The sequence below is a fragment of the Oratosquilla oratoria genome, chromosome 6 (genome assembly GCF_046742065.1).
Source record: "Oratosquilla oratoria isolate Oo_2021 chromosome 6, ASM4674206v1, whole genome shotgun sequence".
Classification (NCBI taxonomy): domain Eukaryota; kingdom Metazoa; phylum Arthropoda; class Malacostraca; order Stomatopoda; family Squillidae; genus Oratosquilla; species Oratosquilla oratoria.
The window spans coordinates 37074012-37095651 of NC_134782.1; the positions used below are offsets into that span (position 1 = coordinate 37074012).

Below are 21640 nucleotides of genomic sequence, written 5' to 3' on the forward strand. Positions count from 1 at the left end.
GTTGGCATTCGGGGTTTTTTTCGCGCGCTTCTTTACGAGATCATATCTTGCTTTTCTTTATTTCACATTGTTCTCAAGGTTATATGCTGCATAAAAAACTACGATTTTTTCTTAGGTTAAGCTTTAGTACACAGTAGAAGTTGTTCTTTAGTGTTATTTTGGTTTTAATTGTTAAACGAGTTGTTGTACATAGTAACATAGGAATACTGTGTACTGGTCAACGAAGTCTTTTATCATTCCGATTGATGTTACCAAATTAAATTATTTCATATGTTCATGAAACCTAATATTTCTATTTTTTGCCAGTCTCATTCATATCATTTTTTCTTTAGTAAAGTAGCTTTGATGAGGCCGTTATAAAACTTCAAAATTATTTCCGCAAACTTCAAAGTAGTTTCGAAGATTAGTTGTTTGTCGTTTTACTATTGTAGCAAAGTGAAGGTAATTATATTTTAATATTTTATGCAATTTCAGAGTTACAGTGTTTCGTAGCACCATAGTTTATTTCATGGAAGGAAATAAAATTATAATTTAGAATCAGTATCATGCCTTGGTCCTATACAATTGTGTTGGAAATATGAAAAATAAGTCTATCTTCATAAAAGTCAGGATTTCGGCCTACATAAATCTCACTTCAAAAAATCTTAACCAAACTGTTAATTTTTGCATGGTTCTGCCTGCCGCACGATTACATGGATCTAAAAAAAAAAAAAAAAATGGATCGAGCATCCTAGCGTTGTCCGTCCGCAAAGTGAGAAGCCCGTGTGTTTTAATCGGCGCCAGATTGATGGGACCATTCGCGCTTGTGATAACAGTAGAATAATCAAAGTAATAGTGAATGCAGCGCAGGTGAAGAGTCAAAGTCAAAATGACAATTTATATGTACTTTTCATTTATAAGCAGGCTGTAGTAGCATATTTAGTGACCAAGGTATCATATGCACGCTGATGTGAATTGCTGGGTAAGGGTTATTGTTGAATACTGTTCATATAATCCATTTTTGGACATCTCAGAGCACCTTTCATCGATCTGACAAAAATACTCAAAGAAATACATGACGGCATAAAAATAAACGTAATTGAAAGCCTAACTTGGCCTACCCTCCGTTTGCATACTAGCAGTAGAATATGATCCGACACAGTTTCGGCTGGCGAGAGCAGAAATCTAACGGGGGGAGGGCGTTTGTAGCTCACCCCCTGGATTTTATTTTATTTTATTTTTTTCGCATTTGGGTACTGGTATTTAGAGGGCACGTGCCTTGAGAGAGATTACAAATGTATAATGTATGCAACATTTAACAAAATAATGTATGATAGGAAAAATAACGTTCTCACTTCTGAAAACCAATGGGCCTCCTATCTTTTTTTGTTTCATAATTAATGTTTTTTCTGGACCTTAAATCTACCCCTAAACCCTGTACTTCCATCTGAAGGCCTGGAACATTGTCAGAATGCACATGAAACCTGTGTAATGAGGTGCGAATTTTACTTAGCGCTGTTCTTCGTTCTTTCTGCATCGTCGCAGGACCCGATGATCAAGGCTCTTCGAGCTAGTCTATCTTTCACTAATAACGCCTATAAATACTATCTTAGCTAATTATTCTCTATATCTTCTTCCACAGCACTTTTTCTCACTCATTTCTTTCTCTCCCCTTCGTTCACTTGATGCTGACGCGTCCCACTCCGCCGACGACACACGCCCTTCTATTGGCCCGGTCCCACAGAATTATGGATGAAATACGAATGAATCGAGGATGACAATTTTGCTGGATTCCAGCCGTCCGCAATCATACGCAGCAAAATTGGACTTTTTCCGCAATACTGTGCGGATATGAACCGTATGAATTACACATGTATTGAGAATATGTCGTTGATGTATTACGAACAAAAGCGGAAAGCATTGCGGAAGCCGTCTGGGGGTGAAAAATACCGTTATATCAGGCCGGATGTATTGCGAGTATAAAACGGATACAATGCGGAAAATAGCGTATTTTTTGCATATGTATTGCGAAAGCAGAACGGATTCATTGCAAACAAAGCGAAAGAATAGCGAACGCGTCGCGGAAGCATGGATGATGTAGAGCGGATGTATTCCGGAGATTGCGGATGCACTGCGCATGTGTGGCATTTGGGTTGCGGAGGTTTAAAACAGGGCGGGCGCTCCGTTTCTCACCAGTACGCCAGCCAACTTGGAAGGAGGAAGATGTCCTGAAACCTGTTCACCATAATGCCAAAGGCATTCTCCACCACTCTCCTGGCCCTTGACAACCTGTAGTTGTAGATGCGCTCCTCCTTGGTCATGTTTCTGCCACTGTAAGGCTTCATCAGGTATGTCCTAAGGGAGAAAGCGTCATCACCCACGATGAAATAGGGAACATCTTGTGTGTCATTGGGCGGGGTCAGGACGTGGCCAACCCGTGATGTTGTCGTTCTCAAGGCTTTCCTTCAGCTCTGTGGTTGAACATCTGGGCATCCAATGGTGAACCATTCCCAGACACGTCTGCCCACAGGAACTTATAGTCTGAACTGACCATGGCCAACAGTATGATGCTGAAGAAGCCCTTATAGTTGTAGTATTCAGAGCCTGTCTTGGGGGAATTTTCATGCGACATGCTTGCCATCGATGGCCCCAATGGTGTGGGGGAATTTCCATCTCTGCATTCATTCATTGGAGAGTTGGCGCCATCCTTCTTCAGACTGACAGACTGACAGACTTCTCTTACAACTTTGCTGATGGTGTTGTGTGGCACCCTCCAGCCATACGCCATGTCCCTGTATTTGGTTCCAGAGGCCAAGTGCCGCAGGGTAACTGCCAACTTGAGTCCAGCCTCCAAGTTTGCTCTGTAGTTGGTGCTTGGCCTGGTGAGTCTTGGAGTTAGCCTGTTTAGCAATTCATCAAACATGGCTGGAGACATCCTCATGAAGTTCTGGAAGGAACTTGGATCCTCATGTCGCAGCTCCACCATCAGCCTATCGTAGATCCCCAGCTCCAGTCTTCTGCCAATCTAGGGTCTGACCCAGACCGATCTTGACCGTCTTCTTCGTCTTCTTCTTTCCTGGAGCACTAGCAAGAGTTGTGCAATTTGACTGTTATGTTGTTGGGTGAAAGCAACAATCAGACGGCATCTTTGAGAGTCCATGGTATATAAGTATATACCCCTCCAGAACCAGATAACAATCGACGTGAGTTCAGTTCTGGCTCACTTTATATACAATCTTGGGTTATCGTTATCCAATCGCTATTGGTTCGCAAATTATACACTTTGTATACGCTATGTATTTGGAATGCATTCTTATAATTCGTAGTATGGATATGATAGGTACGCTATACCAAGGTGAAATGAATACTATAAGGTACGTTAGCGGGCGGGTGAGGGAGAGCCAGAAAACCTCTCCACTGCGCAGGTAGATGATGACGTCAACGGAAATATCGAGACCAGGGTTCCGCGGGTCGAGACTCGAGAGCTGTCAGTCACTCACACACCAGTGTGTAGAGCGAAGCTCCATCTTCTGATTAAAGGGGTAGCTAAGGCAGACAAATAACATATAAAAATGCCAACAGTTTGTATAGTGCAGAAGTGCAATGCCGTTAGACTAAAAGGTGATTAAAATATACATTTCTTTTCACTACCCAAAGATAAAGAACTTAGAAATGGATTGAATTATGTGGCACACACAACACTCGGTCATCTGGATATGTATGCAGCCGTCATTTTGAAAGTAACTATTTATTAGCAACATTTCCTGAAATTTTCATTCAATTGCAAATAAACAGACTAAAGAATCCGGTTAAAACATAACTGAGCTTGGTGGAGATAAAGGTCTACATATAAGTTGACATGTCATCCCATCTAATAACTCGTCATATTAATATCCACCTAATATGAAAGCATGGAAAACATTTTTATAGCTTATCTGGCGGTCATATCTCAGATACTGATAATTTGAGGATAAGAAAGTGATACTGCGTAATTTCAGTATTATGTGAACATCATAGTGTAATTTTAAAGTTTACCATACATACAGATGGTTTTCTTTAAAGTTTACATTTTCTTTCACCTGTCACTCTCTCCCCCTCTGAATTTCCTATGACGTCACGGTGGAGGTGCGCGGAGTGGGGGTGCTCAACGTACCTTATAGTATTAGTTTTACCTTGCGCTATACATTCGGTATACATACACGATACCTACGCTCCCATTCCAACACGCAATTACCCGTGAGTTGCGGATAAAGGCCGAACATAGCGAATACCAGTGGATGTATTGCGTATGGATTGTGTATGTATTGCGTACGTATTGCGAATGTATTACGAAATCTCATTCGCAACCAAAATTTTGTGCAGCTAAAAAATCTGGGAGCGGAAGAACCACCCAGTGCAAATGCATTGGGAACATGTGCGGAGGTTGGCCAACTGATTTCAGCATGAATCACGAATACTGAGTATGTTTGGCGATTGCCTACCAATTTCGTGCGTAATTCAGTTGCAATTCACCCGCAAGGCCTGTGGGACCGGGCCTTAACAGGGTGACTCTTGTCCCCGTGCCGGCTGCACACCCATTCTCGCACCACATTCATACCACAATACTAACTTCCATTTTTTAGGGGTGGGGAGAGAGGACCCCATAGCTTTTGCAACAGAGAAGCCCCTTGTCTCATACTCTTCTGTTGCACATTGATGTATGCACAATGCATAACAGACAACTTTGCTATATGTTAAGTTCTAATATGTTACATCTTGACTAGAATACAGAATTGAATGCCTGTTATATTTTGGTTGTGATACCTCACATTCCAGACTTTCCTCTGTTTACTGCCGCCGCCCCCCCTCCCCTCCCCGGCATTTTGGTCAGCCTACGGCCCTGTCTATGATATCTCGTAATGGTTCATGAAGCTACTCATTAACAGTTCACGAAACTTTTTCAATCGATAAAGGAAAAACAGATATTTGAGTGACTTTTTACCCAAATGACTCATTTTAAACAATGTCTTGAGGTCTCAAAACTGGTCCCATCAAGATGGCCGCAGCGAATTCTCAGTGACTTCACTTTTGAAACAATAGATGCTCGATCCAGACTTCTTTTTTTTTTTAATCAGTGTACGATGTAGAGCCGCCGACATATAATCAATTTTTATTTGCTCTATGTTGATTTATTTAGGTAATCAATATGATTATGTTAAAAATAAAACGGAGTTACGGTATCGTGGGTAAATGCCCTACATAGGGGGGGGGGGAGCATACGGTTTAGGTACTATAGATCCCTATAGCTCCGCACAGTTCCCTAAAATTAGAAACAAACATTGCTATAACGTCACGACTCACATGTAGCAAGTGGGCCTGCCTCACACCTATTATTGTAACTTCAACTTCCTTCTATTTAATTCTTTATTCTACACTAAACCCTCCTCCCCTCCTACTTCTCCTCCACCTTACCTATCATGCTCTGTAGACTAGTAGTAGTAGTTGCGCAAGGAAGTTCCATGTGGACAAATGATTATGTATGCCTCGCTACACAATTATTACTATTAATTATTGTCACAACTTTGGGTTGTGACACACGGCCTATTCCTTCTCGTTTTCTTACGTCTGTTCTCAAACCACAGTTACCAAATACTTTCGCTCAAGGGCCTAGCCGACGCAAGCTCCACAGTTTTTCGTCTTCTTTCAGCCCTTTTCGTCTATCAATTCCCTCTACTCCTTGGAATCTCTGGAACTCTTAAGGCCTCTAGCAACTACTTCTTGATATTTTTCCTTCTCCTTATCCTCATTAACTATTGTGCCAATTTGGCAATCAATTACAGTGCCTTAACGAATTTGAGAGAGACTTCTAGTTGCTCAGGGAAACCCTTCCCCCCCTTTAGTTCCAGGTGTCTACATATGCCTGCGAGCAAAGACACGAATGTTTAATATTAAGTGTGGGATTTCACATCCTTTTATGTTTACTATTCCTTCTTGCAGTTGTAAGTTGCTATTTTGTGAATAGAATTAGTGTATTACATTCAAGAGTTACCGTTCGAATTAGTTCTGACGGTTTCGCCCCCCCCCTGCGCGCTTGTCATTTATTGTTTAGTCTAGTTTTAATTAGACTAGTTAGGATCATATCTTCCGCTCTCGTGAGTAGTGACTATCCACAAGGAACAATTGGAACTATTTCAAATTCCACATAAACATTGCACAGCGCCCCCTACGGAACTATTGAGTTGACATTGCGAAAAACGGCAGCGGTGTATGCCATACAGTATGGGAGGCAGTTGAGAGGTCAGTGCTTGACCAGGAGTGCGGCTTGGGTTCACACAGAGTGAGGTGGGACACACGTGTCCTCGGAAGGTCCAAATGTGCATCATTCTCTCGTAGAGTGGTCACTACGAATTCCACTCATTAATACGAACTGTTTAATCACCGTCAATCATACACGGCTGATTAATTATAAGTGACTAGTGCCCGGAGAACTCGTGAATATCAGTGCTACGACATTCAGCGCCACCGTGACCAGGAACATGTCGGTGAAGTGTCGCCTTCAGTGATTGCCCAACCTAATCGTTCTGCCGTATCGCCACTAGAAGGTGCAGAAGCGCTCCCTTTCGGGACATCCTGCCCGAAAAGGAACTGGCATAATTACGGAGAGACGCCTGCGTACCGATCCCAACTCCCACCGTGAAGTGCTACCTCACGAGGTCAGTCAGTTCCCGCCGAGCTCAACCACAAAGGCATCCGCACCCCAGATGCATCCTGCCGGAACGAGGAACCCGCGCCTATTGGAAGACATCCCCGCAAACAGCAGAAGACGCTAAGAGAAGCAAAGAAAATGTCGACTTAGTGGTTAAGTATTAGTTAGATGTCTTAGGCTTGCGCAGGGATTAGGTAGGATACATAAGTGAAATTAGGTTATCTGTTAAAATATCCTACTAAGTATTGAGTAGCATGGTTACAATTTTTGATTGTAGAACTAATCTAGATCATTAAACCTCACAATAGGATGATCTGTTTGATTAGCCTAGGACGGTCTACTTAATGAGTTGTCCCCCCGCCCACCTCTTTGACTTATGTACACGCGCGCCGAGAAGGGAGCGCGCGTGGTCCCGGTCGGTGACTCAAATCTCCTGGACTTCGGCTTCCCACTGCAGTTATCCATCCCCTTCATCTCAGCCAAGGTAGGTATTTCCCACGCCCCCATAACCACCACCTCCTCCTTCCACTGTCCAGGGATTTTGTGACAATTATTATTATTATTATTATTATTATTATTATTATTATTATTATTATTATTATTATTATTATTATTATTATTATTATTATTATTATTATTATTATTATTATTTTGTGAAAAATATCCACATTTATCGACTATTGACGGGATCCGACTTCGTTTTACTTTTCAAAATGCCACCCACTAAACACTGCTACTATATGGATTATGTTGTAGAGACATTATGAAGGTGTAGTGCCGGGTATGAATTACTATGTATTTATTGTGTTTTTATTGGGTTTGTGTATATGATATGTTGTTATTATTGTTATATTATCATTATGTGATACCATAAATTTCATTATCATTAATTTTATGCAAGGTAAAGTGGTGGTGTTAACCCTACTCTGTGTGTGTGTGTGTGTGTGTGTGTATATATATATATATATATATATATATATATATATATATATATATATATATATTATTTAAATGAAATCAGATTTATTTGTCAATACTCTTTATTTATTCACTTATATTTTCATTGCAAATGGATAGATAGAATAAGACCATTCATAATTGAACACAGGTATTTGGAACGAAATCCAATATTATGATTAAACCTATAGGATAATACAATTGTAGAAAAATTTTGGTAGCTTGTGTGACCGAAACTATAAAGCATTTGGCACGGTGTGCACGTGGCTCTCGTGTTTTTGGGGGTTTTATCGCGTGGGGTGAGTGCCAAAGGAGGGGATAGGTTTCTAAGTGATTTGTGAATAGATAATCTATGCATCGCTCACAGTTGCAGTGACTAGCTGAGCCAGTGGTAGCTACAATTAGGAAAACAAATTTGAAATGAAGAATCGATACGCCAGAGGCTCGAGCTTGTTTACAATTTGAAGAAGGGTGCCAGTGTTTGAGGGTCATAAACCAACCTACCCCTCTTTCCCCCTCCAGTCTCCCGCTCACTCTTGTAAGAGCAGGACGCGGGTTCTGTACTCTGGCACCACTGCCAACCCTTGTCCTCACATAACGCGCTTGCACTACAACATAGCCCCTTTTTTTTTATTTATTTATTTTTTTAATTGTTGGAACTGCATTCGTGGGGAACTCACATTCCTGATTACTTTTTCGTGCACCCTAGCGCACCGGCATAGGTTGAGCTCATAGGGCATCGCAAGACTGTGGTAAACCCACCCCCACCGGGACAAAGGCCATGGCGGTCTCCCTGTCTCCAAGTAGAAAGAAACGCCGAGTCGACCCAGGCTCACCTCCTGGTTCTGACGACGAGGAAGGAGCACCGGATCTAACTCACAACACTAAAATCTCCAGGCTCCCCACCTACAAGGTCTACCCCTCGGACGGCTTCGACTCGCCCTTCGACGTCGTCCGATCCCTCGAGACCGGCCTCCTACAAGAAAAGCTAGCCTCCTTTAGGCCAGGGGTTCTCAAACTTTTTTGGCTGCGACCCCCTACAAATTACTTCGATAGAGTCGCGACCCACTTCCCCAACAACAACGAATTTCTGACAATCATTATAACGCATTTCCCTGTCTCCGTGTATCTACTTGCCTGTCTATGTATGCATGTATTTATGTATGTATGTATATATGCATGTACTTATGTAAGCTTGTATGGATCTCGATCTCAATCGCGACCCCTCAAAATTATTTCGCGACCCCTCTGGGGGTCGGGACCCCCACTTTGAGAACCTCTGCTTTAGGCTACTGTACTGTCATATATTGGCATTAGGCGGATATGAGGATATTTAGATCTTTGATGATTAAATGGGAATTGGTTTCTAGTAATCCCCAAACCCCTATGCCAATCGTATCCAGGTTCTTTTAAAGAGGGATAAGTTTTCTAAATTTATTTATTACAACAAGAAGTAAATAAAATAAACAAAAACAAGAACAAACAAACCCCCAATATATTATACACATCTGACTTTGACTATCACTTGTATGAAATATCAATGAACATTAGATTAATATTAAAGATAATTCTAAAGATGAAGATTTTACAAATTCAAATTTAGATTAAAATTCACGTGAGATATAAGAAGAGAAAACCCGAATAAGAATTGATTTGAATTCAAAACTATACAAGACAGAGGTAGGAAAAATAATACTTAATGAAGTTAAATAAAGGAAACTAAAATAGACACATACGGGTGAGAAAAGGATAAGCCAGAAAGACCCAAAATGCGATCTATAGAAAAAATGATAAAACCCCTTAATAAAAATGAAACGTAAGTGAAAATATTAAAATAAAAAGGTGGAGAGAAAAACAGGGAAGAACAAAAGTCTAATTGACACGTTCAACTCCAAAAACCTATCCCAAAAGGTATTCCAACCACGGGAAATAGGAAACAAATAGTAGTTTGATCGCCCACAAGAAAACCTAATCTAACTTAACCCAAAAAGGAAAAGGAAAATTCCAACAGGGATTAATAAAAGGAACACTGGCAAAAGCCTTCCGACACGCCAGGTCCAGGATTGGTATCTCTAAAAGGGGATCCTACTTCTCACCCACTAAAAATATACTCACTATACTACCTAGGTGCCTTGCACACCTTTAGGTATCGGGGAAAAGTCTCCCTCAAGGAGACGAGAGCGGCCGAATCTCGACCAAGTGCCGAGGCGAAAGAAAAAGACAAGCCACGAGAGACAAGAGGGTCCTGCTTATAAAGGCGCCATGACCTAAGGTGGTCAGAATGCCAAAAGTACAGAACAGGAAGATTTTCCATATTCTATTCGAAAACGGTAAGAAAAACCCATATACAAGAACCTTTTTAAGGAACCCAAACCAAAACACAAACAAAATGCAAGTACAAACATACAAAATATTCTTAATTCTAACATAATAAAAAGTATACAATATACAATTGTAATGGCAACACACTGACATAATTATGTGACCCAGTCGGACGGCCGGGCGATCGAGTGTTGCCATACGCGGTCAAATTAAGTTTACAAATTATTATTTGAAAATATCAAGACAGCGACGCAACGTATGTCTTGTCAAAATGGATATTAATTACAGAAGTACATATTTGAATACACCAATGACCCGCTACAAGTGATTTGGGTTACACCCAGAAAGAAGGGACATTTCAAATTAAAAATAAAAGAAAATATTCAACTTGGCAATAAGTGCTGCGACGACGCAGACGGCTATGCTATGGCCCGTCTTGACCCAAAGGAAAGGGATTAGCCAAGACCTGACCTTGTTCTGACCCTGCCTGGGTCAACTTTGACCAGGTGTGTGCGGGGGGGGGGTGACGTGACGTGCATGTGGACTGTGTGCGACCATCCACATCACGAAAGAAATCACGTCACACTTTGTGGTACGTGACAGGGATGACACGGTCCTCCTTACCCTCGGCCACCAAAATGTAGTCGATATTCTCGACGCGGCAAAAGAGATCCAAGGACATCGTCTGAACATCACGAAGTTCCTCCCGGAAGATAGCGTGACCAAAATGGTGGTCTACAATTTCGCAGCTAGATTGGGGCTAATCACACGTCAGCCCATGATCACCAACGCTAGGTGGTTACTCGACCAATACAAAAAGGAACCCCCTCACGTGATTATTGACGTCAAGGGGGATCCCATCAGCACTTTAGAATTAGGGGGGTGGGTAAAGTTTCACGTTGGCATGTACACTTCCGATCCCCTCGGGTGTTTCAAGTGCCAAAAATATGGTCATCGGAATCACTGTCGAGCACGTCTTCCCCGATTCGGCATCTGCAGTCGCCTTCATTTGACAGACATGTGCCTCGTAAAATTCAAGAGAGGGGACACTGACCTCCAAGCCAGATGCCCAAACTACGCCAAGAAACACCATGCATGGAATACTCGGTGCACGGTGAGGAAGACTGGGGCCACGCAGTGCTATCAGAGGGCTGCGGGACGGGTGGATTTCATCCCAGCACCACCATAAACCTTCATATGGGGGAGCAAGAAGCACCAGCCCCCCCACCTCAGGTCAAACAAACCCCTACTCCTGCGCCCAACATTGATGACAAAGGAACCTTCCCCGACCTACCCGCACCCCGCCCTCCCACGGCCAATCCCATTCCGACCACGGCTCCCTTATCTCACAGACAGCAAGTGACCGCAACACGTCGTTCGGCCGTGAACCCCGCTAAAATGGACGTCCACCGCCGGTCACCTACAACCTCTGCTTCCTCGACTCCCAACAATGCCGCCACACACACCCCAGGGTCACACCAGCTCACAACCACTCCCGCACCCATGCCCGCTCCCACACCCACGACCACTGTGGAGCTTTCACCCACTGCCATTGTCATGGAAGAGAGTAACCTCAAAGGCATTCTCTCCACAGTTATCAAGGGGGTTCAGGCAGCAATGCTAAAACAGGGCACAGCGCTGCCTCGACGCCGTCGCAGCGGAATGAGTCAGGATCGGGCTCAAAATAACCCCTCGGAAGTCCAAAGCCATGGCATTCGTTCTCGGGCGGGGAGAGAAACCCCTCGTTACTCAGGAGTTCGTGCTGGACTGGGTCTCCCATTTCCAGTACCTGTGCGTATGGCTTGACAAGGGCCTCACCTTCAACAGGGAAATATTCCACCTCAGAGAGAGAATAACGGTCAGAACCACAGTGATGAGGGCCATGTGTGGAAGGACACTTAGTGCCACACATCAAGTCCTACGCACGTACTATGTACAAGCTGTGCGCTATATCGCCGACTACGCAGCCCCGGCTCTCCTTACTGTGACCGCGGAAAAACTCCAGCAGCCTGAGACAAGCCACAACGAAGCTGCTAGAATCATCCTGGGAGCACAACGGTGGTACAAAATTCTCAACCTCCAGCGTGAAGCCTCGCTTCCCCCTCTCCAACTTAGGATCAAAATGGTCGGGGCGGACTTTGTTGCCTGTGCACTCCACCCCCGCGAGGAGACAGGCCTACGTCGGGCCATCTACACCTCCCTACAGCGTGCAGCCACACCGCATCGCCCCAACACCTGGCTCTCTCACGCGGCCAAGCTTCTGGTTCCTTTCAATGCGTCAACCTCTCCTCGAGAAGAGCATACCAAAATCCCATCCGGACTTTAAATGTCCGCCGCCGTGGGCACCGGCTCCTGTGACCTTCAAAATTACGTCACTCCCGGGGAAAAAGGGCGCATGCCACCCAGACGATGCACGCGTGTCGGCAAACAACACCATCCGGGCACTGACGCGACCTGGTCATACGACGTATTTTACGGACGGCTCAGTAGAAACAAATAGCCCACACAAGGCCGGAGCTGCCTTCGTCACTGATGGATGCACCTTCGGCAGGAGAGTCCTCTCTCCAAGCCGAGGCCGTGGCGATGCAGGGGGCCCTAGAACATGCCCTCGTATCCCACTCCAATTCTGTGGTTATCCACACCGACTACCTGAACCTGATGAGCTGCTTGCAACGCGCGAAGCCCGAAGATAATGTCCATCTCCTCACCAATATCATTGCGCTCCTGCACAAATTACAAAGTTTTAGACGAAATGTCATTATCAACTGGGTGCCCACTCACGTCGGTATGCATGGAAACGACCTTGCCGATGCGACAGCAGCGGCTACTCACAAGCGCCCCAGGGTCGACGTCCAGGCCCCTCCCAGCAGGAGCCAGCTCAAACTTCAAACCAGGGCATCAGCACGCACGCAATTGCACCTCCAACACAGTCTGGAGGCACAGATCTCCCAACGGGCGGGGTGGTAGAAAAAGGTGACAGCATATGAACCTCTAGTCCTGCCCCGCTCCACCCCCAGAAGGGTAGAAAAGCTGCTCTTCAGGCTGTGTCTCGAGGACCGTTGTTTCTGGGAACTTAATCCGTAGAGCACCACAGAAGACCTCCGGTGCAAACACTGCCGCGCGGAAAATGCCGACCTCCTCCACTAACTGAGCGATTGCCCCGCCACTTCTTTCCTCAGACGAGGACCACCGGCACCCCCTGAAGGTCTTGTGAGCCGCCTCTGCCGCCTCCAAAGCCCCTATGAGCTCCGTCAGCTACTAGAGCGTCCACCGCCGCTCTAACAGCTGCAGCCTCTCTTTTCCACTGCCCCTATGCTCCTCTGACTAGCTACACTATCCCACCTCCTCTCCACAAGGTGTGTCTTACATAAACACCACCGCACTGGCTCAAACAAAGCCCGTGGGAGTGACATTTCACCCCCCCCCCCCAAAAAAAAAAAAAAAAAAAAAAAAAAAAATCACCCCAGACCTACCTCGCACGACGAGTAAACGGCTATGGACGACTGAGGCCTCCTCCTCCTCCTCCCTCTCTCCTCCTCATCCCTGCTCTCCCCCTCCCTGCTCTTTCCTCCTTCGTATTCTACTCTTTCCAATTTCTTTTCCGAATTTTTAATCACCCTGAGATCACTGCTCATCGTGGAAAGGGCGGAAAGGATAAACCTGGTACAGGGAAGTGATCTTAAATGATTTGTTTAAACACCAAGTGGGGCCGAAGTTTTTGTTGCGAGTACGCGGTTTTTAAGTGTATCCAGTTCAAGAGTTCGCAATCGGTGCTTTGTATCCTGCCGTGAATAGTGTATATTCGTGAAAATTTACGACATGGCGTCAGGGATGACCGGTATGCTTTTAGCCCTGCTGGGAGCGGTCTTGCTGATCAACTTAGCTAGAAGTGGCCAACCTTCATACGTTGCAGTGGATATTCCTGGTAACCCTCCGCTCCTCTTTAACATTTTGGCGAGAGACAAAATCTCAAGAATATCTTTTAACCACCATATTCTGTGCCAGTTCCTTCCCCCGCCTGCCTCAACAAAAGAAGTCAGAAAATGGCGTTGGATTCGATTAGATAAACAACGGGGAAGTTCTCATATAACACCAAAGAATTCGTACATTAAGCGACTTAGTGCCAACGCGCTCGTGAGCGCCCGCGCTCCCTGCCCCCTTAGATTTACGTTGTTTTTTTCTCGCGTTATCACCGTATAGCGACTACAGTTCAGTGTTATCAGTACCGCCATGGCGGCTACTGATAACTTGGCTGGCGTGCCGAAACGACGGCGCTGCGCTCCAGGTTCTGAGCCTTCATCTGACGTTGAAGCTGCCGTGGTAGTGGCCCCTCCTCGTAGTAAGGGTGGCAAGCTCCCCACATTCAAGGTCGTACCCTCGGCAGGATACGACACTGCGTTTGAGGTGGTAAGAGCTCTGGAGAAAGGCCCCTTCCATGGCAAGCTGATATCCCTCCAACCCCTTGGCGATGGTAACTTACTTCTGTTACCAAGTAGTTACCAACTCGTTGAGGAGCTGGAGGCGATCACGTCGTTAGATGGTAAGCCTCTGAACCTGGAGCGTCTCAATCCTGAGGACAGAAAACACAGACTCGTGGTTCACGATTACCCGACCTCTTATATGACCGAGGCCATTGAAGACCATGCTCAGGTAATCGGGGCCACGAGAATACGTCGTTGGGACAAAACGCCCACACGTCAGGTTCTGATTACCATCAAAGGTGAACCTTTTAACAAAATTGACCTGGGAATGTATGGCAGGGCGTTGGGCCCTGCTGAAGCACCGCCGCCTTCCAGTAATTATGAGAGGTAGTTCCAGAATGTTGGAGACGAGTGCCATTCTCCAGCATTCTTGCCTCTGATATGTGACCCTGAAATCTTACTTTCGCAGACCGGTGACTGAGATAGTCAGCAATCCAATAAAGCAGCTTGCCTTTTACACCCTTGCGAGCAAGGGTGTCTAATTTCACAAGTGGATTGGCCAGCCCGAACGCCTTTTCCAAATCCAAAAAGACCACGATGGACGGTGTGCCACTGACAGTATTGAGGAGTGTTGCTATACTGTTTGCTGTGCCAGTGCCCTTGCAGTAAGCATGTATATGCTCATGCATTGGGCCCAGTTTCCACAGCAGCCTGTTTAGCACCATCCTCTCCGCTGTCTTCCCCATGCAGCTTGTCAGGCTGATGGGGCGATAGGCACCAGCTTCTTTTGGCTTTGGAATTGGCGTTATGATTGCCGTCTTCCAGGTTGTTGGTAGCGAGCCAGTCCTCCAAGACGCGTTTATCACCCTTAGAAGTGCCTTGTCATCCGCTGGCCCAAGATGGGTCAGCATGGAATAGGTGACGAGGTCCTCTCCAGGTGCCGTGTCTGAGCTGGTCTTGTGTGTGACCCGTAGCTCCTGAAGCGTAAAGCTAGTGTCAGTATCATCCGACCGACTCATCATGTCCTCAACACCATGGCGCCTCACTCCTTGGAGCTCCTGCAGTGTGTCTTGAACACACTGCGGGAGTGAGGTGCCGCTGGGACGAGAGACAAACTCCTGCACCAGCCGCTGCGCCTCAGCATCAGGGACATGATAAGTGCGTCGCGGTTGAGTCCTGCCAGTTGCTCTACGGAGCTTGGACCACAGCTCTGCTAGGGAGGTGTGAGCGTTAAAGCCCTCACACCATTCAAGAAACTTTGCTCGTCTGGCATCTGCAGCCGTGACATGTGCGTCACGGACTGCAGCGCGCAAGTTGGCCAAATTGGTCTAAGTTCGGCGCCGTCGGAAAACACGCCTAAGCATGTTGACCCGATGGTTGGCCTCTCTCACCTTGGGGGTATAATACCAACTGTTCTTATGTTCCCTGGGGGACTGGCAAGTCTTTGGGATGGCTCTGTTGGCAGCCACCTGAAGGGCTCCAGAAAAGTCAGCTTCTAACGTTTCCACGTCCTGTGGTGGAAGGTAGGACGCTGCCCATTCTTCAACAGATCTCTCAAAGGCCGGCCAGTTTGTCAGAGCAGTCTTCCACCTGGGAACAGGTAATACAGCCGGTATGGGTGGTGCATCCCGTATGTGCACAGAGACACCGAAGTGATCACTAGTGACAATAGGATGCACCTCCCAGGTTACCCTAGGGAGGAGAGTGGCCGTCGCCAAGGTCAGATCAAGTCGTCCACCTTGCACGTGCGTCGGATTACCATTATTCAACAACGCAATGTCAAGGCATTCATCTAACACGTAATTTAAGTGGCGCCCAGCGACATTGGGCCTTTGGGGCGACATCAACATTGTATGGTGGGCGTTGAAGTCCCCTCCTACGATGAGGAGCCTGTCCGCAACAAGAGCACACACTTCTCCAAGGTCCAGTTCTGCACTATGGCCCCTGTATATGTTATAGATGGTGTACGTTTCGTGGGCTCGATGGAGTCTAACCGCAAGAACTTCTACACCATCTCTACACGATACAGGGTCCATGATTTCACTACAGGGGATAGATGATTTGATTAAGATCATGCACCCCCTAGTAGTGGGTATGCGAAGGAAGGTGAAGATGCAATATCCCGGAAATCGCACCTCATCACTCACCAATGTCTCTTGGAGAAGTATGATATCGTAATCATACTCTTGCGCAAGCGCAAGGAGATACGAGCTTTTACTGCGGAACCCGTTTATGTTCCACTGTAGCAACCTTAATTGACTATTGAACAGGGCGACTTTCTTCCCTGTCGAGTCCATTACGTTCTCATCTTGTCCTCCCCGGTCAGAAGACAAGATGGGTTGCGACTCTTTAACAGTGGTAACATTTTCCTCCTCATCAGAAGAGGAGTCTTCAAGCCGAAGAGCACATTGGCGTTGGGACTTAGCAGCAAGCACTTTCCTCGTCTTCGATAATGTGGGTGTCGCTTTCCCAATGGTAAAAGTGGGTGTGGCTGGCTTGGGGGAAGTGGAAGGGGAGGAGGAGGAGGCAGAGGCGGGGGAGGAGGAGGAGGTGGGAGATAAAGAGGTGGAGGGGGAGGGAGTCCTCTCCTTTCGCCTAGGATTTTTGGAAGGGTTCCTCTTCTCTTTTAATAGCTTGAGCACATTCGTGACAGCCTTATTCACCATGTCTAGTGTCTTCTCTGCATCATTTTCCCCTAGGATACTTGTAATCCCAGCGACGACGCCAGTCACAATCAGACTGATATCATCTTTCCGCAGTGGGATGATATCAAACGGATATTGAGATGGAGGGGGGCTGTCGTTCTCGTGCTCGTGGGGTTGGTGCTGGGGGCGTGGCCGTGGGCTTGGGGCGGGCGTGGGTTTGGGCGTAGGTTTAGGTGTGGGGACTTTTTTGGGAGCTGGCTGTGTTCGTGTGTGTGTGTGTGTGTGTGTGTGTGTGTGTGTGTGTGTGTGTGTGTGTGTGTGTGTGTGTGTGTGTGTGTGTGTGTGTGTGTGTGTGTGTGTGTTGTAGCGGAGTTGAGTGCGGGGAAGTGTTCTTGATTGTTCAGATCAGGAGCACTAGGTGCCGGTGGCTGTGGTACGGTAGGAGAGTGCTTCCTGCTGCCCCATACAAATGTTCCTGGGGGGGCAGGTATGAAGTCCTGTCGCTTCTCTGTCCTCTCCTTACAGGCAATGGCCTGGACTTTACGTACTGAGCAAGAGGTATTCCAGGCGTGGTGCTTCTTGCCACAATTGGGGCACTTGGCAATAGTCTCGGTGTCAGCCTTGAACTTGTTAAGGCAAGTCTCAGTGGCATGCTGTAAATGCCGCATTTGTTGCTTCGCTGTGCACCGCGCCTGGTGATGACCATAGCGTTGACATTTGAAGCAACAGAGAGGATCAGGGATGTACGTTCGTACATCATATCTGCCATACATTCCCAGAAGGTTCACCTTTGATGGTAATCAGAACCTGACGTGTGGGCGTTTTGTCCCAACGACGTATTCTCGTGGCCCCGATTACCTGAGCATGGTCTTCAATGGCCTCGGTCATATAAGAGGTCGGGTAATCGTGAACCACGAGTCTGTGTTTTCTGTCCTCAGGACTGAGACGCTCCAGGTTCAGAGGCTTACCATCTAACGACGTGATCGCCTCCAGCTCCTCAACGAGTTGGTAACTGCTTGGTAACAGAAGTTACCATCGCCAAGGGGTTGGAGGGATATCAGCTTGCCATGGAGGGGGCCTTTCTCCAGAGCTCTTACCACCTCAAACGCAGTGTCGTATCCTGCCGAGGGTACGACCTTGAATGTGGGGAGCTTGCCACCCTTACTACGAGGAGGGGCCACTACCACGGCAGCTTCAACGTCAGATGAAGGCTCAGAACCTGGAGCGCAGCGCCGTCGTTTCGGCACGCCAGCCAAGTTATCAGTAGCCGCCATGGCGGTACTGATAACACTGAACTGTAGTCGCTATACGGTGTTAACGCGAGAGAAAAAAAACGTAAATCTAAGGGGGCAGGGAGCGCGGGCGCTTACGAGCGCGTTGGCACTGAGTCGCTTAATGTACGAATTCCGTCTACCTCGCAAGCAGTCAACGAATACGAGAATGCGAGGCCCGATTGCTCCTAGACGCGCGAGACCGGGCTTTTCTCTCCCGTCGTAAAGGCAAATTTTAAAAGAACCACATGGGCTATGCCGATCGTACGTGGAGAGTTATCCGGTACATAATCCTGCCAGAGTGAGATTCCACAAGAAGGGGGAATTTTCTCACTCCGGACCTTCCCACTACGAGCCCTCGTCCGTGACCTCCGAGCCTATTAACCATTAAACCTTAGTGTTAGTGTTATTGTGAGTCTCATTTTCCTGGCTTGTCCATACCGAACCAAACCACATGTGAATGTTAGTATGTAAAGAATGCTTTATTCCAAAATTACAATTTGCAATATCTGCACTAAAACATGAAACTCTTTGTCAGTCAAGTTACAAATTGTCCCCAGAACCTAATTGTAATACTGCAGTTGTAATGCTTTTGGTAGTTTTTGTAGTAGTATTTTTTCTTATTAACTATTAGTGTCTAATGACCAGATATGTCATGATTGCAGTGATGATTTTTAATAGAAAGAAAAACAATATATTGATGTCTGATGAGGGTAAATGTTAGGTAGCTCATTCTTGGCAGGATTTGCCTCATATGAACAATGGTGAGTGTTGGTGGTTCTCCAAGGCTAATGATGTTGAGTGTGGAGACTTGACACTTACCTTCAATCCTGTCCTTTCCAGAGGCAATGTCAAGCCATAATTCATTGGGATTTAGCTTCTCCCTGCTTGAGGTGTCAATTTGAGGCCCCTGCTGACACAGCGCTCTGCAGGGCCCCACCTTACATATTTTTCTTATCTACAATGAATCCTGTTTAAAGATTTTGCAGCCCTTTCCATCCTATCTCCTACCTATGAAAAGGCAAGGTCTCTGAAGTGGATTCGAAAGTAGATTGAAGTGAAACTATTACCTCACCTAGAGTGGGGAAATGACAGAGACTTATAGTATATTCAGTCATCATCTCTCCCTTTTAACAATAACTTCATTCTTCTAAATGACCTTAATTCCAATGGCAATGGGGTTTGGGCCAGATAGTGATCTCTGGAAGACCTCAGTCACAACCACATGGCAGCTGGTGTAAGTTAATTGGCTGCCCTGTGTGAAGATTCAGAGTAGCACAGCTTGGCAGCTGCTTACATTATCATAAATAGGGCTGCTCAGTTGTGTGGACTACTGCTGAGCTGTTACTCTGAAGTCCCTGCTGTGCAGGTTGTGACCAAGGGCTTTAAGAGACCACCACCTGTCCCCACCATTATGCACTATCACCATACTTTTTGTTGGTAGTAGGAAGAATGGAGTTATTGTTAGTAGGAGAGAAATTTGACAGTGATTGATGATATTGTCAGTCTCAGTCACTACCTGACGTTTTCTATGAGGTGGTGAGGCAGCAGTTAGTTTTCCTTCAACCTTTCAAATCCCACTTCAAGATCTTACCTCCCTCATTATTATGCAGGAGATGAAACAGAGGGTTGAAAAACCTTAAAACAGGATTCACAGCAGGTAGGGAAAACTTCACCCACATACAGGGGGATCAATGAGTAACTGTATATTAAGGACTTCTTCACCCATATAAGGGAGGTACCCAGTCAAGGAAGGTATGCACCCATTCCACTCCCATCGATCACCCTTGTTTCCTTCCTATCTTAGCTCCTCATGGATATAGGGTCATTACTGTCTCCTGCCCAGGTCAGAGGCAATATATTCACAACAGGGCCGCTTCACTTACATGGTGACCCTCCCTCCTTGTCCACTCATGAATCAGCAAGTACAAATAATTTATGAGAAATGTTGCCAAGCAGTTGGATAGAATCACTGAAAAAAGGTGAGGATATTATTCTAACTCTGATGGATTACTTAACCACTTCGGTATGAAGACGCCTATGTAGGCATATGAGGGTTGAGTGGGTACATGAGGATGACGGTGTCAGTGTCTTGATTGTATACACATTTTTTGTAGTTGTACGTAAGTTACCCTCAGATTCTGTGAACTGATTTCATCACATTTTCTGTGTTTTTTATTACTCAAGAGTAAAAGAGAACAGGTAATACAATGGTGACTTTATACTTTATAATGAGAGTAGTGTGTTGCACTGTACATATGGCAGACAATGCTGCACACAAGATTTTGACTCATACTGAAGTGGTTAAACTATGGAGAGGTGAAGTAGAAGAAATGGGACAGTTGGAAGTGAGGACTCCTGAAGCAATATATTGTTAACAATCTATGTCCAGTATATACCAAAATGCTTCTTCCTCCTTATCTGGGAGGCAGCCAGCCAAGACAAGCACCCACCCTCAACCCATCTGTTAAAAAATATAAATAAATAAATAAATGAAAAAATAAATAAAATAAAATAATAATCATTCCTCATGGAACAACCCACTGCTTGGGTCAGAATCAATGCAACAGGGCCCAACAAGCAAAACGGGTTTATCTCCATTGCTTCACTTAGTAAATGAGGTGTGGAAGGTAGAGGTGGAGGAAGTCAAGATGAGAGGGTGACCAAGGATGAGATGGATGGATGGGGTAAAAGAGGCATTGAGAAAGAGGGAGATGTTTGTTGAGGAGGGAGGGGAGAAGACAGAAGATAGGGGTGAGTGGAGAATGGTTGTGTATGGATGATGCTGTGTTGCATGGGAGTGAAGGAGTTTGTGTAAATATTTTGATGCAGCCCAAAGGTATTTCTCCCTATCTTCTCTTTTTCTGTATGAGGGGACGGAGAGGCCTTGCTCTGGATGTGCCATCTTGCTGCATTGATTCTGACCCAGGGCAGTGGGCAAGGTGTAGGTATGACCCATCACCCAGGAGCCAAGAAAAGAGGAAGGGAGGGATGGTGAATGGGAGTGATTTGGGGATGAAATGGGAGTGGATTTATGCCTTTGACTTTGGCTACTTCCCTTGTAAGGGGGAAAAAGCCCTGGTATATGGTATGGCTTCATTTACATGGCAACCCTCCCCATCTTGTCCCCTCATGACTAAATTGTGAAAACAAGGAGAATCTCTTTGGACTGTGTTAGTTTATCATTCACTCACAGCAATTTTCTATTCACACCATCTCCTGTCCTCTCCCTTGCCTGCTCAACACATTTAGTCATTTCCTTCAGTTTTCCAGTTTCATGTATAGTTCCTAATTATTGTATACCTTCCTACCTATTCCATTTTCTCCCCCATTCAATTGTACATTAACCTTGTGTTCTCT

At 45.8% G+C, this 21640-nt stretch overlaps 1 protein-coding gene across 1 annotated transcript; it reads right to left on the reverse strand.

Moving 5' to 3' along the window:
* Positions 1–2431: 2431 nt before the first annotated feature.
* Positions 2432–2965, reverse strand: LOC143025993 (uncharacterized). The gene has a single exon (XM_076185977.1). It carries the CDS (start codon positions 2963–2965, stop codon positions 2432–2434), a length of 534 nt encoding a protein of 177 aa, XP_076042092.1.
* Positions 2966–21640: the final 18675 nt, after the last annotated feature.

Excerpts from the sequence above, each read along its gene's own strand:
- LOC143025993 (XM_076185977.1), bottom strand. The coding sequence starts at position 2,965 with ATGGTGGAGCTGCGACATGAGGATCCAAGTTCCTTCCAGAACTTCATG.